Raw genomic sequence first — 13,692 nt, forward strand, 5'->3', positions numbered from 1 at the left:
GATGATGATGGTGTGATGATGAACGTATGAATGAATGAATGAATGAATGAGCGAATGATTAAATATATTGATTACCAAAAAAAAAAAAAGACTGAATGAATTATTAAACGAATGAATAAATGAACGAACAAAGACATGAATGAATGAATGAATGAATGAATAAATGAATGAATGAATGAATAAATGAATGATTGAATGACTGAATGAATGAATGAATGAATGAAAGACAGAAAGAAAGAAAGAAAGAAAGAAAGAAAGAAAGAAAGAAAGAAAGAAAGAAAGAAAGAAAGAAAGAAAGAATGAAGGAAGGATGAAAGAAAGAAAGAAAGAAAGATAAAGAAAGGGTGAAAGGAAGGAAGAAAGAAAGATAGAATGAGCGAATGAATAAATATATTGATTACCAGAAATAAGATCACAACTGTCTTAAAATGGCCGTAAAATTCACGAGTCAAATACGATTAACTCGATAAAATGTATGCGACAGGGATACTGCAGCCTTCTGGTTACGTCCATCTAATTGTAGATTACAGTTGACGGTGAACATCATCTGCAAGCTTCATGCTACCACTTTGAGTGTTAGCGACTTAACCTACAGCTGACTAATCATATGTATCGATTTGTGTATACTCATTAAGAGATGAGAAGCCGTCGTTGGAAAGGTCCCAGGAGCACATGAGCCCGCAGTGTGAACGCGCATTAATTAAAGGTTACGTATTAGTGCAGAATCAGCAATGTGAACGCTTATTATTAAGGCCACATTTGAATTCTCTCTCGTTTTAAACACACACATACCTTGTATGTATACATGCTTAAACATATTTCACTCGGGTCCTGTTAAGTCGTGCCGTACTCATGAATTTTATTATAGACAGACCGTGTTCTGTGTCTATATCCTTTTTTATTATTTCATACCCAGACCTGATCTGATAACAGAAAGGTTTAATATACATATATAGCCTACTAAAGTCATTACAGCATGTTTTCGTTTGTCGATAATTTCCCATCTAAAACTGGTACAACGCAATTCGATGTTACATTTGAATTAGAAATTAGTACATATGTTTCGTCTGCATGATTTACCGTTGTATTTTACGATAATTCAATCTCAGCATCTCAGCATAATTGTAGTCACGTGTATGTTTCGGACGAAAAAGGTTGAATTTATTATCGTACAGTCTCGTCACTCAATCAGTAGTACGATAATGTTCGTCTAGCTATTGCTAGGTAAACCTGTATTACGGTCATTGAATCCTTTCACGAAAAAATATAGGTCTAGTTTGAAATGATAACTGAAGTTCAATATTATCAATAATGTGCCTATCAAAGGTAAATAGCTATGTGATGCCTAGGTCATAGGCCTATATAATGTAAAAGAAACGTTTTAAAAACCAATGCATTGTAATCGTGTAATACAAATATATAAACTGAAATACAAATAAAATAAAAATAACATTGTTGTTTCCCTACTCCTGTGAGCTAAACCAAGAACTCGAGTTTAAACCCACAAATATCAAACCGTGCATTATTTAGCCACCCAAAGTAAGACTTAACATGTTTTCATTTTCAGCGTGAATGTATCTCAGTACACGTCGGCCAAGCCGGTGTCCAAATGGGCAATGCATGCTGGGAGCTGTATTGTCTTGAACACGGTATTCAGCCTGATGGCCAAATGCCGAGCGATGCAACCCTAGGAGGGGGCGATGACTCTTTCAATACCTTCTTCAGTGAGACAGGGGGTGGCAAACACGTCCCACGTGCTGTATTCGTTGATCTTGAGCCAACTGTAGTCGGTATGTATTAAGTAGTGTATTGTAGGATATGACAATAATAGTGCACATATATATGTGCACTAGGCTCTCCCTACCACCCTCCATCCCCATCATACACACCCAAAACATCTCACTATGCCAGAAAGACATTTGAAAACGTGTGTCAGTCATAAATTTAATGTTACAACGTTATACCCCCACCGCACTCTACCGTACACTCTTAATTATATTATAGTTTGTTAGGTAATTAATAATATTTATTTTTGACTGAATATTCCAATTTTAATTATTTTAACAATGTATAAGTATATTTTTGTAGTTTTTCTATATAATATTTTTGTAATTTGATTGTATAATGTTGCCTATTTTATATTGTATTTTATCAATTTTTATGTAAAGCGCTTTGAACAGAACCCTGAAAATGCGCTATATAAATTAATATTATTATTATTATTATTATTATTATTATTATTATTATTATTATTATTAATAATAATAATAATAATAATAATAATAATAATAACAACAATAATAATCTACCAAAAACACCAATGAAGTACAATCTGAAATCGTGTGCCCATCCTTTCTCTGTATACTTCTTGTTCTTGAACCATCTATTAATAAGCATGGTCATAACTCAATTTTATAATTTTTAAATTCATTTGTTTATAGATGAAATTCGATCTGGGGCCTACAGGCGCCTCTTTCACCCTGAGCAGCTGATTACCGGCAAGGAGGATGCGGCCAACAACTATGCCAGAGGACACTACACTGTTGGTAAACTAACTATCGACCTAGCCTTGGATAGAATTAGAAAGCTGGTAAGCAATCAGTTCTTGAAATGTATGATTAGTTCACAGAATGACAGCGGTTGCGGGGGTAAAGCTTGATTTCCATACAATCGCTACACGGTTTTGCCGGCAGCTTTCGGTGATACTGATTGGTCGGCCATATCGGAGAGTCTTCCCGATTGCGTCGGCCGGGGAACTGCTACATCGTTCAACGATTGCACTGAAAACACTGTAGCGACAGGTAGCGATTTTAAGGAAACCAGGCTTATGGGTAACTGACGTAAGATAAGGAAGATGGTCTCCATTAGGCATGTCCATGTTGATTAAGGCCGACGACGATGGCAGTAATGATAACAAAAATAATTGATATGACGTCATTTATTGGAGGATGACAGACAATAAGCAATATGAATACTGTACTAAGTTTATAGTTCCAGATTAACGAAAGTACGAAAATATTTTATGTGATGGAAAAATCGAATGTATTGTTTATTGTTTTACAGGCTGATCAATGCACTGGCTTACAGGGATTCCTAGTCTTCCATAGCTTCGGTGGTGGCACTGGATCCGGATTCACATCACTCCTCATGGAACGCTTGTCTGTTGACTACGGTAAAAAATCCAAGCTTGAATTCGCCATCTACCCAGCACCCCAGGTATCCACCGCGGTTGTTGAACCATACAACTCTATCCTGACAACTCATACCACGCTGGAGCACAGTGACTGTGCATTCATGGTTGACAACGAGGCCATCTATGATATCTGCAGACGTAACTTGGATATTGAACGCCCATCTTACACCAATTTGAATCGGTTGATCGGCCAGATTGTGTCTTCAATCACCGCCTCTCTTCGTTTCGATGGTGCCCTAAACGTCGACTTGACCGAGTTCCAGACAAATTTAGTCCCCTACCCTCGAATTCACTTCCCTCTAGCAACATACGCGCCAGTAGTCTCCACTGAGAAGGCCTATCACGAGCAGCTCAGCGTCGCTGAAATCACTAACGCATGTTTTGAGCCCGCAAACCAGATGGTCAAGTGTGACCCCCGTCATGGCAAATACATGGCCTGTTGTCTTCTCTACCGAGGCGACGTAGTACCAAAAGATGTCAATGCTGCTATTGCTACTATCAAGACCAAACGTTCCATCCAGTTTGTTGACTGGTGCCCAACTGGGTTCAAGGTTGGAATCAACTACCAACCACCAACTGTGGTTCCTGGTGCTGATCTAGCTAAGGTACAGCGTGCAGTGTGTATGCTTAGCAACACAACAGCCATTGCTGAGGCTTGGGCTCGACTTGATCACAAGTTCGATCTGATGTACGCAAAACGTGCGTTTGTCCACTGGTACGTTGGAGAAGGCATGGAAGAAGGAGAGTTTGCAGAAGCTCGTGAAGATCTGGCAGCTCTTGAGAAAGATTATGAAGAAGTCGGCGTCGACTCTGCAGACGATGCTGGAGAAGAAGGCGAGGAATATTAAGTAATTTGTTGGTGCAAAAGGGCAAAAGCAATTGCAATTCTTAACAGTAATGAGTTTTCTTTTCATAAGGTGTGGTTGTAATATGGAAGACACTCAACTTGATGTAAAGCAAGTATTTCAATTCATCTGACATGAAGACCGAGCCGCGTTCAACAACTCCAGATATTTTACATTTCTTTTTTTGTAAATTAATTGCATTATTGTATGTTTTGCGAAATTATGTTTGTTATCGTTCTGTGTGAAATAAATGCAATCAAGAATTTGAAAAACGTCTTCCTCTGAAGCCCAACCGATCAATATCGGCCATATATTTTGCCGATTAGACGGGTGTCTGGAAACGGCCATTTATGAGGCAAGCTCCCATGCACAGGCAGACATGTGCACCCACACCAAGTGAGGTGCAAGCAAGCAAGCGGCGACAGCCACCTGTCTCTAAATGTGTATGTAATTTTATAGTTTACTGTGTAAACTTAATAAGTTATGAACAAACTAGCAAAAAAAAAAGATGAAAATCAACAGTTCAATGTCTAAAAACCCCACAACCAATCATCCGCGATATGCGTGTCTAAAAATGAAATTAATATCATGAAATTTGCATTCTAACGAAATGCCGTACCATAGATCATAAAATGCTTTATAATTCTTTGTTATTTCGGAATACATTTGCTTGTGATTTTTATTATGTGTTCAGGAATGTATTGTAATCATTATATAATAAAAGCAACTAGCTTGCATCAGTATTGTGTTGATTGCGTTGAAGCCCAATTTATTTATCTGTTTGCTGGCTGGAATATAGTTGATTTATGTATCAAGCCGTCCAGTATAACAATAACTGGACTATAAAGCATAGCGAATGTTTCTGAAAAATTAGTTAATCTATTATTTTTAGATTTAATATTTATATGACAAAAATTAGTATCGAAGAGGAAAGTATGGTTAAAAGGTATTTATTAAATTCATTTGTAAATAAACACACAAAATACAATAATGCAAGTTATAAAAAATCAATTTCTATTTCATGAAAGGAGACTATAATGAAGCTGCATGCTCAACTTGCAGACTAACTTTAAGCCATACCATATGGAACGTCAAGAGGACAAACCACAAGTGGCGCAGTGCAGAAGTCGAGTGGCGCAGTGAAAAACTAAAGTGGCGCAGTGCAAACCCAAATGCGTGTACGTGCCGCTACTTGACTTTTGCACTGCGCCACTTGACTTTTACACTGTGGCACTTGACGTTTGTACATACTTGACTTTTGTACTGCGCCACTTGTGGTTGTCCTTTTGGCAATATCACGCCAAATGGACAAAAAACAATCACAGTGCAACATTAAAGTGGCGCAGTGCAAACTCAAATGCGTGCGCCGCCACTTGACTTTTGCACTGCGCCACTTGACTTTTGCACTGTGGCACTTGACGTTTGCACATACTTGACTTTTGTAATGCACCACTTGTGGTTGTCCTTTTGGCGATATTACACAATGGACAAACAACAATCACAGTGCAACGTTAAAGTGGCGCAGTGCAAACTCAAATACGTGCGCCGCCACATGACTTTTGTACTGCGCCACTTGACTTTTGCACTGCAACCACTTTGACTTTTGACGACATTGTATGGAACGCCAATTTGGCATCAACCGAACATCGACGACCATCACTCCCTATGGATCTCCAGGATTATCATTTAAATAGCCATGTCCAGTCGGCCAAATACTGCAAGTATTGTCATATATATGCATAACAGAATATTATTCTAAAGCATAATATTGAATACTGCCACGTCTTTAACTATATGTTTAGAAAGACCTTTGCAAATGAAAGTCAGATTACCAACGGAAAAAAGAACATGAGCCAATAATAATAACTGTCTTTATAATGTTAAAGTGAAGCAAGTAAGATTGGCCTAGGCCTACTGGTAAAACGTTTGGTACAAAATGGGTTAACAATAAATGCTAAAATGTTGTGATGGATGGGACATTCCTAATTCGTCACGTATCGACTTATTTTAGTGATGGTCAATTTTATAATATATTTTATTCCATTATATTTAGTGAACATATACGAGCTTGTATCAGCCGCACTCACTCAAGTAATACGTTCCACTTACCTACTTCTTTTTTTTTTTTTTTTTAATTTATTTATTTAGGCACACAATACATGTGCCATGGATTGTCAATAGCGAATATATCACTATCCTACTTGTAGGTGACAATCCCTTACATAAGACAAACATACATACACAATACTTTACACAAACTAAATCTCAATATGAGATTTAGGGAGTGGAGTTGTTTTGGTCGTGAGAAAAAATCCTGCAACTGGCAGGAATGAACCCAGGACCCTGGGATTGGAAGGCAAGCATCTTAACCACCAAGCTATTCAACTCCACTCCACATACTAACAGTGGAGTAACGAAGGGGCCTGATGCCCCTAGCCAGTGCCCTTTGGGGCCAAGACGCTGGGCCGCGAAGGGCGCCCCCACCCCGGTGGGGCGGCGTTTTCAACTTTCCATGACGTATTGGTCTGTCTTTTTTGACATTCGAATGTTAAGTTTATGTATCGTGATTTGGCCAATAAAAGCATACTTGATTTTAACTGAGATATCCAGTGGCGGATTCAAGAGGTGGGAGGCAGCGGGACCGGGCCCCCTATTTTTTTAAAAATTATAAAAAATTGGAGAAAAAAAGAAAATTATATTCAAATTTTAAGTCTGAGAGTGCCATTTCCGGCCATCTAGAGGTTCCATATCGTAAAGTTTCTTACCTCAGCACAAACCATGGTGGCGCTGTGGTATAGACCCTCCATCTGTCGAAGTCCCTCTCTAGTTCCCCTCTATTTCAAATTATCACTAATAAACATAGGCATATTACAATAAATACTAAACAAAACGAGCCAATTAAAATCAATAAATATTTATGGACATATATTTTAATAAAAGGCAGACTGGCGATAGTGATGAAAATAAAAATGTCCCAATCACTCGGCAGAATTTGGCTTGGAAAAGAGCCTTGGTTATTTGTTTTCAAAAAAAATATTTGAATTCGCTGGGGTTCCCTTGACCTTCCGGCGCCCCAGGCTTTAGCCAATGAGGGCACATAGCCGTTACGCCACTGCATACTGGATACTCTACTGCTCCTTGAATTGTTCTAACGTAATTTGAATAATGAATTCCTACATGCGTTGCTTTTTCAGCGTGACCTCGTCCATTATTTTGTAGATTCGTGTTAGTGTAAAATTATTGTTTACGATATTTTAATGGACATAAATAGGAACTCAAAATATATGATTATAACGGTAAGACATTTAAAAGAATGGTGCTACGATATATTTCTGCCAGACTCGTCTGTCCTTAATCAAATCATGTCTCAAATTAAACCGAAGGCGGCCTTTCGCGAGGCTGTGTGGTGGCGGGTCCAGATATTTACAGGAGGGGGTGCAGAAAGAAGGAAGTTCCATTATAAATAACATACGTTTTAATGACTTGGGGAACCGTCTCCTGCCCTGTCACCCTCCCATCTTTTGAGAGACTTAAATGCCAACAATAATATTAGCCTGAAAATTATTTTCATAAATGACACCCCCGCCTCCACCCATCACCCCTAAAGAAGAAAAAAAGCTGCTGACTATTTACCCAACTTCTGTGCACTTTTTTATATACTGTATGCTAAATGTGCTGTGATGGATGTACACATTTCTTATTCTCACGTACCGACTTATTTTAGGGATTAACATGGTCACTTTATAATATATTTTGAATTCTCTGCTGCTTATTTCGCTGTACTAACGTAATTAATTTGTATTTGCTCATTTTCAGTTACTAATTAATTTTTATTATCAAATTGTCAATATTGCTGTTATATTATAATTAAACGTAAACAACAACAAATTATATATGAGAAGAAAATAGGCCTAGTAACTAAAAATTAGCAAATTCAAATAAGTTAACTTAATGGATTAATGTATGTAAAATTCATATTGTTTTTTATTTTTGTTACTTAAATATTACCATTTAAATATTGTCGCTACTTGTGCAGTTGATTTAATCAAGATTTAGTAAGAGATGATATAAATCTTGATGTATTCCTTTTATTTAAATTCCTGATTTATAAGGGGGGGGATCGGAGGAAATTGTCCTGGGGGAAACCGTCCGGGGAAAAATGTCCGGGGGAATACCAGGAAAAAGTGTCTGGGGGAAATGTCCGGTAGGCGACCAACCTGCTCCCCAATATTTGTTATACTTATTACCGGTACTGTTATTTCTTTACAATTACTTCGCCTGCCATTACCTTAGGTTTTATGACCACAGTATTGCCTTTATTTTGGTTCATATTTACTTTATATATATTTTGACTTTTGAATTATACGTTTTAAATGCTTTTTTTTATATGTCCTGATTATTTATGCTTGTGTTGTTAATTACTTGGCCTAAGTTTTAAGTCTTAATTTTTTATATTTGTACACTCCAATGGCCCGAAGCAAATTTCCAATTGTTAATGTAGATGATTGAGGAATTGAATAATTGCATGTGTAAATGGTGATTTAAAAATGAGGTAGAACATACTAGTAAAGTGGTATTTCCAGAAAAACATTAAATAAAAGAAAGAAAGTCATGCTCTGAGGCTACACTATAGAGTTGAGAATGTGTATGGAATTATCTTTGTCTAAAGTTTGATTCAGGTGTGGCACCAGGATTTGCCCGATGGGGGCCGAGGTCCCCGATAGGGGGATGTCCCCGACGAGAAAAAAGTAATAATAATAATACAGGCCTAGTAAAAATGAGTTTATTTACATTTTGATGCCAAATTGGCGTTCCATACAATATCGCCAAACGTCAATTGCAAAAGCCAAGTGGCACAGTGCGAAAGTCAAGTGGCGCAGTGCAAAACTGAAGTAGCGCAGTGCGAACTCAAATGCGTGCCGCCACTTTAGTTTTGCACTGCACCACTTGACTTTTGCACTGCGCCATTTGACTTTTGCGCTGCCAATTGTAGTTTGTCCTTTCGGTGATATCACGAATCACGCCAAAAGGACAAACTACAATCAGCAGTGCAAAAGTCAAGTGGCGCAGTGCAAAAGTCAAGTGGCGCAGCACGCATTTGAGTTTGCACTGTGCCACTTAGTTTTGTACTGCGCCACTTGACTTTCGCACTGTGCCACTTGGCTTTTGCACAGTGCAACTTGTAATTTGTGCTTTTGGCGTTCCATAATACCATAGTAAAAAATGTACAGTACACTCAATATAAACAAATAATAGTTAAAAAACAATAATTGTATCAAACAAATAAATTGTTTTCAGTTTAATTTAATGGTTGTTTTGAAACGAACTAAAAACAATGATAAAATGGTGGTATACAAATGAACACTATGTACATTATGACCACACCAATTACCAGTTCAAAAGGCAGGCAACAATGCACATAATTACCACATACAGACGAGAACCCTCTGAAGCTGATATTTATCATCATGCTTAAATCTTAAAATAAGTATGTCCTAGATGAACCAGGAAAATTTACATAATTGCAGTGAAAAAAAAAACCGCCTGGAATGAGCAAGAAGTTACTGAAGCAAACCTAATGATAGAAAATCTTACATGGTAACAAAGCATGGCTTCTATAAAGTTTACTGATATGTGTTGGTTATTGTTGAACAAGCAATACAAAAGCAGTTTGGATTTTATAATACTGTAGTATTTATTAAAAACACTAAGAACATGGAAAAAGGTTTTAGTGTGTGTTATAGATAACCAGTAACATTATTTAATCAATTAAACATGTTCCAGTGAGAGCAAACTTATATACTGCAATGTAACTAATTGAGATTCTTTTTTCACTGATTGTCCCTAAAACAAAATCATATATGATTAAATTTTAACATATATTACCATCTTCATATTTATTTCCTTTTTAAACCTTTAAAATTCCACACAGCTGACAACTTGTTTGCATATCTGAAGTTTATCAAATTGAAAATCATGTACAGTATAGAGAAAGTGCAACATATTGCATTACGATGAGGGGTGTAAACCATTTTACTATCTTCATATTTATTTCGTTTTTGAACCTTTAAAATTCCATGCAGCTGACAACTTGCTTGCATATCTGAAGTTTATCAAATTGAAAATAATATAAAGAGAAAGTGCAACATATTGTATTACGATGAGGGGTAAACCAAATATTAAAACACCTTTACCAGTCTGTACATATAACTGAAATTGCTTATACTGAAATATCAAGCCAAACAAGGCTCCACCAATGCAGAATAGTAAACTGCCTGTTTTGTAAATATTTAAAAGAGCTGCATTACTCCTCGAGAGCGATGCTAAGCCTATGACTGACGGCAGACTACTGCAGATGATGATGTAATGCCACGGCTGGGGTTTGGAGATCTCCATACTAGAGGGCAGAAGATTCAGATATATGGCTCCGCAGAGAGCAGCGATGTTTGCAGACACGAACAGATTTAGTAGCATGCAAATCTTGATCTTCGGTTTTAGTTGCGCACTTTGGAAATAGAAACAAAAACACTTACTGTATAACGTCTTTGTTTCATTAATTATATATAATAACAACAACAACAACAACAATAATAATGGACATATTGACCTGTATGTGTATTTTTACGATATATACTCATGCTTCCTACACTGTTGTTAAATTGTAAATCCAGAAAGTGTACTGTGTCACTGTTTTTAAATGATAATAATAATAATAATAATAATAATAATAATAATAATCATCATGATAATAATATAGGAATTTATACCACACCATTTAAAGAGGATACAAGGTACTGGCGTTGCTGCAATTATTCCACCTGGTCATCGGATCCATAAATTGGCAAACCTGCACAAAGGGGAACCTACCCTGGGGAATATTCCAAATTGTGCATGCAATTTAACGTAGTAGTCTCAATTAAAATATTATTTTAAAAAAAAAACGTTTTCAAATATAAGGTTGAAATATTGACATCGTTTACCTGATCCTATAGTGACCTGCGACCCTCTCTCTATGATCAAAATCACTTCCATCAGTCCCACTAGCTCTTGGTCCTGCACGAGAAGACATTTTCTAAGCACCTTCTTCCTAAATAAAGGGAGAATTTTCCTAAAACAGTTATTGGTATAAAAATTTAATTATTTATTCATAATCAAATCTATGCGCCTTACATAGGGCAATGTTAACAATAGTAACTTAGTTTTAAAGAAGGGGACACTTTTTTTGGCAGTGAAGTGGGAGTAATCTTTTAACACTACAGATACAGCTAACCCCTATTCATTGGACACCCCAATTTCCTGGGCCCGATCGGAAGGTGTCCCCTTCATTCCTACTGTAGAAAGTGGGAATAGGCCTAGGCAGGCCACAGCAGCAGTAGCAGTAGGACTAGCTAGGTAGGACCCTCCCTAGCTAGTGTAGCTAGAGTAGTAAGGCCTAGTCCTACTCAACCCAAGCCTGTCCTCCTAGCTATTCTAGCCTACGCCCTACGCCAGTCTTGTATACAGTAGTAGTATATATAACATAGGCCTAGCCTAGGCCTATATTATGTCATATTATTATGATGGCATGCTAGAGACCTAAAATTAGTATATTAATACTGCAATACTAATATAGTTAAGTAAGGAGAATTCATCAGTCAGCGACACATAGTATCGAAGTAAAGACAGATTATGACCTAGGCCTACACCTTATTGGACCTTTGGACAAAGCCAGACCTATTTACTACAGTTACTACTTCGAGGCTTCGAGGCTTCGAGCGAGAGGAGGATCGAGGAGGATGAGAAAGCGTATCGAAGATGAGGGCGCTCTCCATGTGTACTGTATTACCTGGCCTTTGAACTTCAGCCGCTCTGAATAATATGACCTTTGATCTGACAACATCACAACACGTACACATGCGTTGCGGATTGAGGAAATTAGGAGTCGTCTTTTTTTTTGTTATTATTAGTTCTGTATGTAGTGACGAAGTCCAGGATGACTTTAAACGAAAACTGTTTTAATTTTCCAGTAATAATTGCAAGTATATTGGCAATAATATTTGTTCGTTACGTTGTTCTCAAGAAAATGAACCGGCGAAACTGTCCACCCACAATCAGTGGTTGGATACCCTGGATGGGTGTCGGTGTGGAGTTCGGCAAAGCCCCCTTGACTTACATTGAGTGTGCAAGGCAAAAGGTACGAACATCTTCAGAGTGACGGCTTTGTTTTGTTTAAGTTCAGCGGGTGACCGAGAATTCTTGAGGGGGACACCACAAAGTACTCTGTAGTGAAATTAAGCATTTGATACACACCTTGCTTGTATTACCAGCTAATTAATATGGCGTGCCCTCACTTAGCCATCATCTATCCCCACGTAGCATTCACTCACTTACCGCCAGATCTCCATCCCCCATCATACTCCTAGATACGCCAATTGTTTTACCGGTTCAAGTAAGCAGTTTTACAGCTATTAATTTACACAATACTGTATATTTTACTTAGATACTTTGTTAAAAAAGTTATTCTGCTAACATGCCATAGTCTGATAGTGCATTATGATAGTTACCAATAAACCAGGGGAGTGCCAGCCGAAGGGGGGTGGGCGGAGTCAGGGTCCTGGTTCACTTCCGAGATTTTGAGCGACAGCTGACCACGGCCATGTATTCGAGATATCGCTCCCCACCGCGGGCAAAATGCCGCCCGTCCCCCCCCCCCCGAATCTGGCAAACCCTGGCACCATCCAGCAACCAAGTATGAGAACTGGGAACTAGTTTGTTGTTTTGTTTTGTTTTTTTTAGCATGGCAGTGTATTTACAATCCTGGCAGCTGGAAAGTACTTAACATTCTTAACAGATGCAGATGACTTCCACTTTTTCTTCAATTCCAAAAATGTAGACTTCCAGCAAGCAGTGCAGGAAGCAGTGCAAAACACTGGTAAACTGCTACAACTATTCTAACAACCTTTTAATTAAACAAAAGTTTTTGTGTTAAGCTAAGAAATAATGGAAAATATTTGTAAGTCTGTTATTGTGAGGCTTCAGCTAGGGACATCATTGTCATTGGCTAGATAAGCATATGCGCGTCTGTAAAAGCTTAGGAATTGTTCTTTCCACCAAAATCTATTGCGGACGTAATATTTCCAAGTGTGCTGTTTAGCAAAGTAAATTTCAGCAGACTGATTTTGGCTTATGTGGACTACATTTGGCAAGTAATTATGAGGCCAAAATCAGTCCGCCAGACCGATTTTTGCCCCGGACCAAATTTATCCTGACAGGCCTATCTGATTTTAATTAAAATTAGAATGAGAAAATATATTTCTTTCACCAATTAACTGATGTATAAATTATACAGCTCCTATTTCTTTTGCAAAAGACCCTTTAAATTGTCTGGTAGGGTCCGACGAATTACCCAAATGATAGGGAATTACCCAAATGATACCCAAATGATACCCAAATGATAGGGAATTACCCAAATGATACCCAAATGATAGGGAATTACCCAAATGATACCCAAATGATAGGGAATTACCCAAATGATACGCAATTACCCAAATGATATGCAATTACCCAAATGATACCAAAATAAACACAACAATGATACTGATTTACCAAAATTTGTATAATCATCACTTTTTTAATATTTTACCATACATTATTTATTGTCAAAATTATTCGTAA

The 13,692-nt window shown here is 37.6% G+C and overlaps 3 protein-coding genes across 6 annotated transcripts in view; 2 read left to right on the forward strand and 1 right to left on the reverse strand.

Annotated features, from left to right (window-relative positions):
• Window positions 1-4,790, forward strand: part of LOC117113900 (tubulin alpha-1 chain-like) — a 7,209-nt gene extending 2,419 nt beyond the window's left edge. Inside the window, exons 2-4 of the mRNA XM_033257396.1 lie at window positions 1,568-1,790; window positions 2,442-2,590; window positions 3,064-4,790. Coding sequence (XP_033113287.1) covers window positions 1,568-1,790; window positions 2,442-2,590; window positions 3,064-4,041 — 1,350 coding nt within the window. The 3' untranslated portion in view covers window positions 4,042-4,790. The remainder of the gene's footprint in view (window positions 1-1,567; window positions 1,791-2,441; window positions 2,591-3,063) is intronic.
• A 4,534-nt stretch (window positions 4,791-9,324) lies between these two features.
• On the reverse strand, window positions 9,325-11,801 carry LOC117113882 (protein jagunal homolog 1-like). 4 transcript variants are annotated; one of them, XM_033257352.1, is made up of 3 exons: window positions 11,752-11,801; window positions 11,019-11,121; window positions 9,325-10,543 (listed from the first exon to the last, which is right to left on the reverse strand). In XM_033257352.1, exons 2-3 carry the CDS (start codon window positions 11,105-11,107, stop codon window positions 10,087-10,089), a joined length of 546 nt encoding a protein of 181 aa, XP_033113243.1. In that variant the 5' UTR covers window positions 11,108-11,121; window positions 11,752-11,801; the 3' UTR covers window positions 9,325-10,086. The 4 variants fall into 4 exon arrangements, with proteins under 4 accessions (XP_033113243.1, XP_033113245.1, XP_033113242.1 ...); XM_033257354.1 differs by having other exon boundaries at window positions 11,019-11,125; window positions 11,752-11,770; XM_033257351.1 differs by having other exon boundaries at window positions 11,019-11,125; window positions 11,724-11,770.
• A 92-nt stretch (window positions 11,802-11,893) lies between these two features.
• Window positions 11,894-13,692, forward strand: part of LOC117113872 (24-hydroxycholesterol 7-alpha-hydroxylase-like) — a 6,289-nt gene continuing 4,490 nt past the window's right edge. Inside the window, exons 1-2 of the mRNA XM_033257337.1 lie at window positions 11,894-12,211; window positions 12,814-12,969. Coding sequence (XP_033113228.1) covers window positions 12,011-12,211; window positions 12,814-12,969 — 357 coding nt within the window. The 5' untranslated portion in view covers window positions 11,894-12,010. The remainder of the gene's footprint in view (window positions 12,212-12,813; window positions 12,970-13,692) is intronic.

Source organism: Anneissia japonica, unplaced genomic scaffold, assembly GCF_011630105.1.
Source record: "Anneissia japonica isolate Jap-2015-1 unplaced genomic scaffold, ASM1163010v1 scaffold1417_len1240632_cov203, whole genome shotgun sequence".
NCBI lineage: Eukaryota > Metazoa > Echinodermata > Crinoidea > Comatulida > Comatulidae > Anneissia > Anneissia japonica.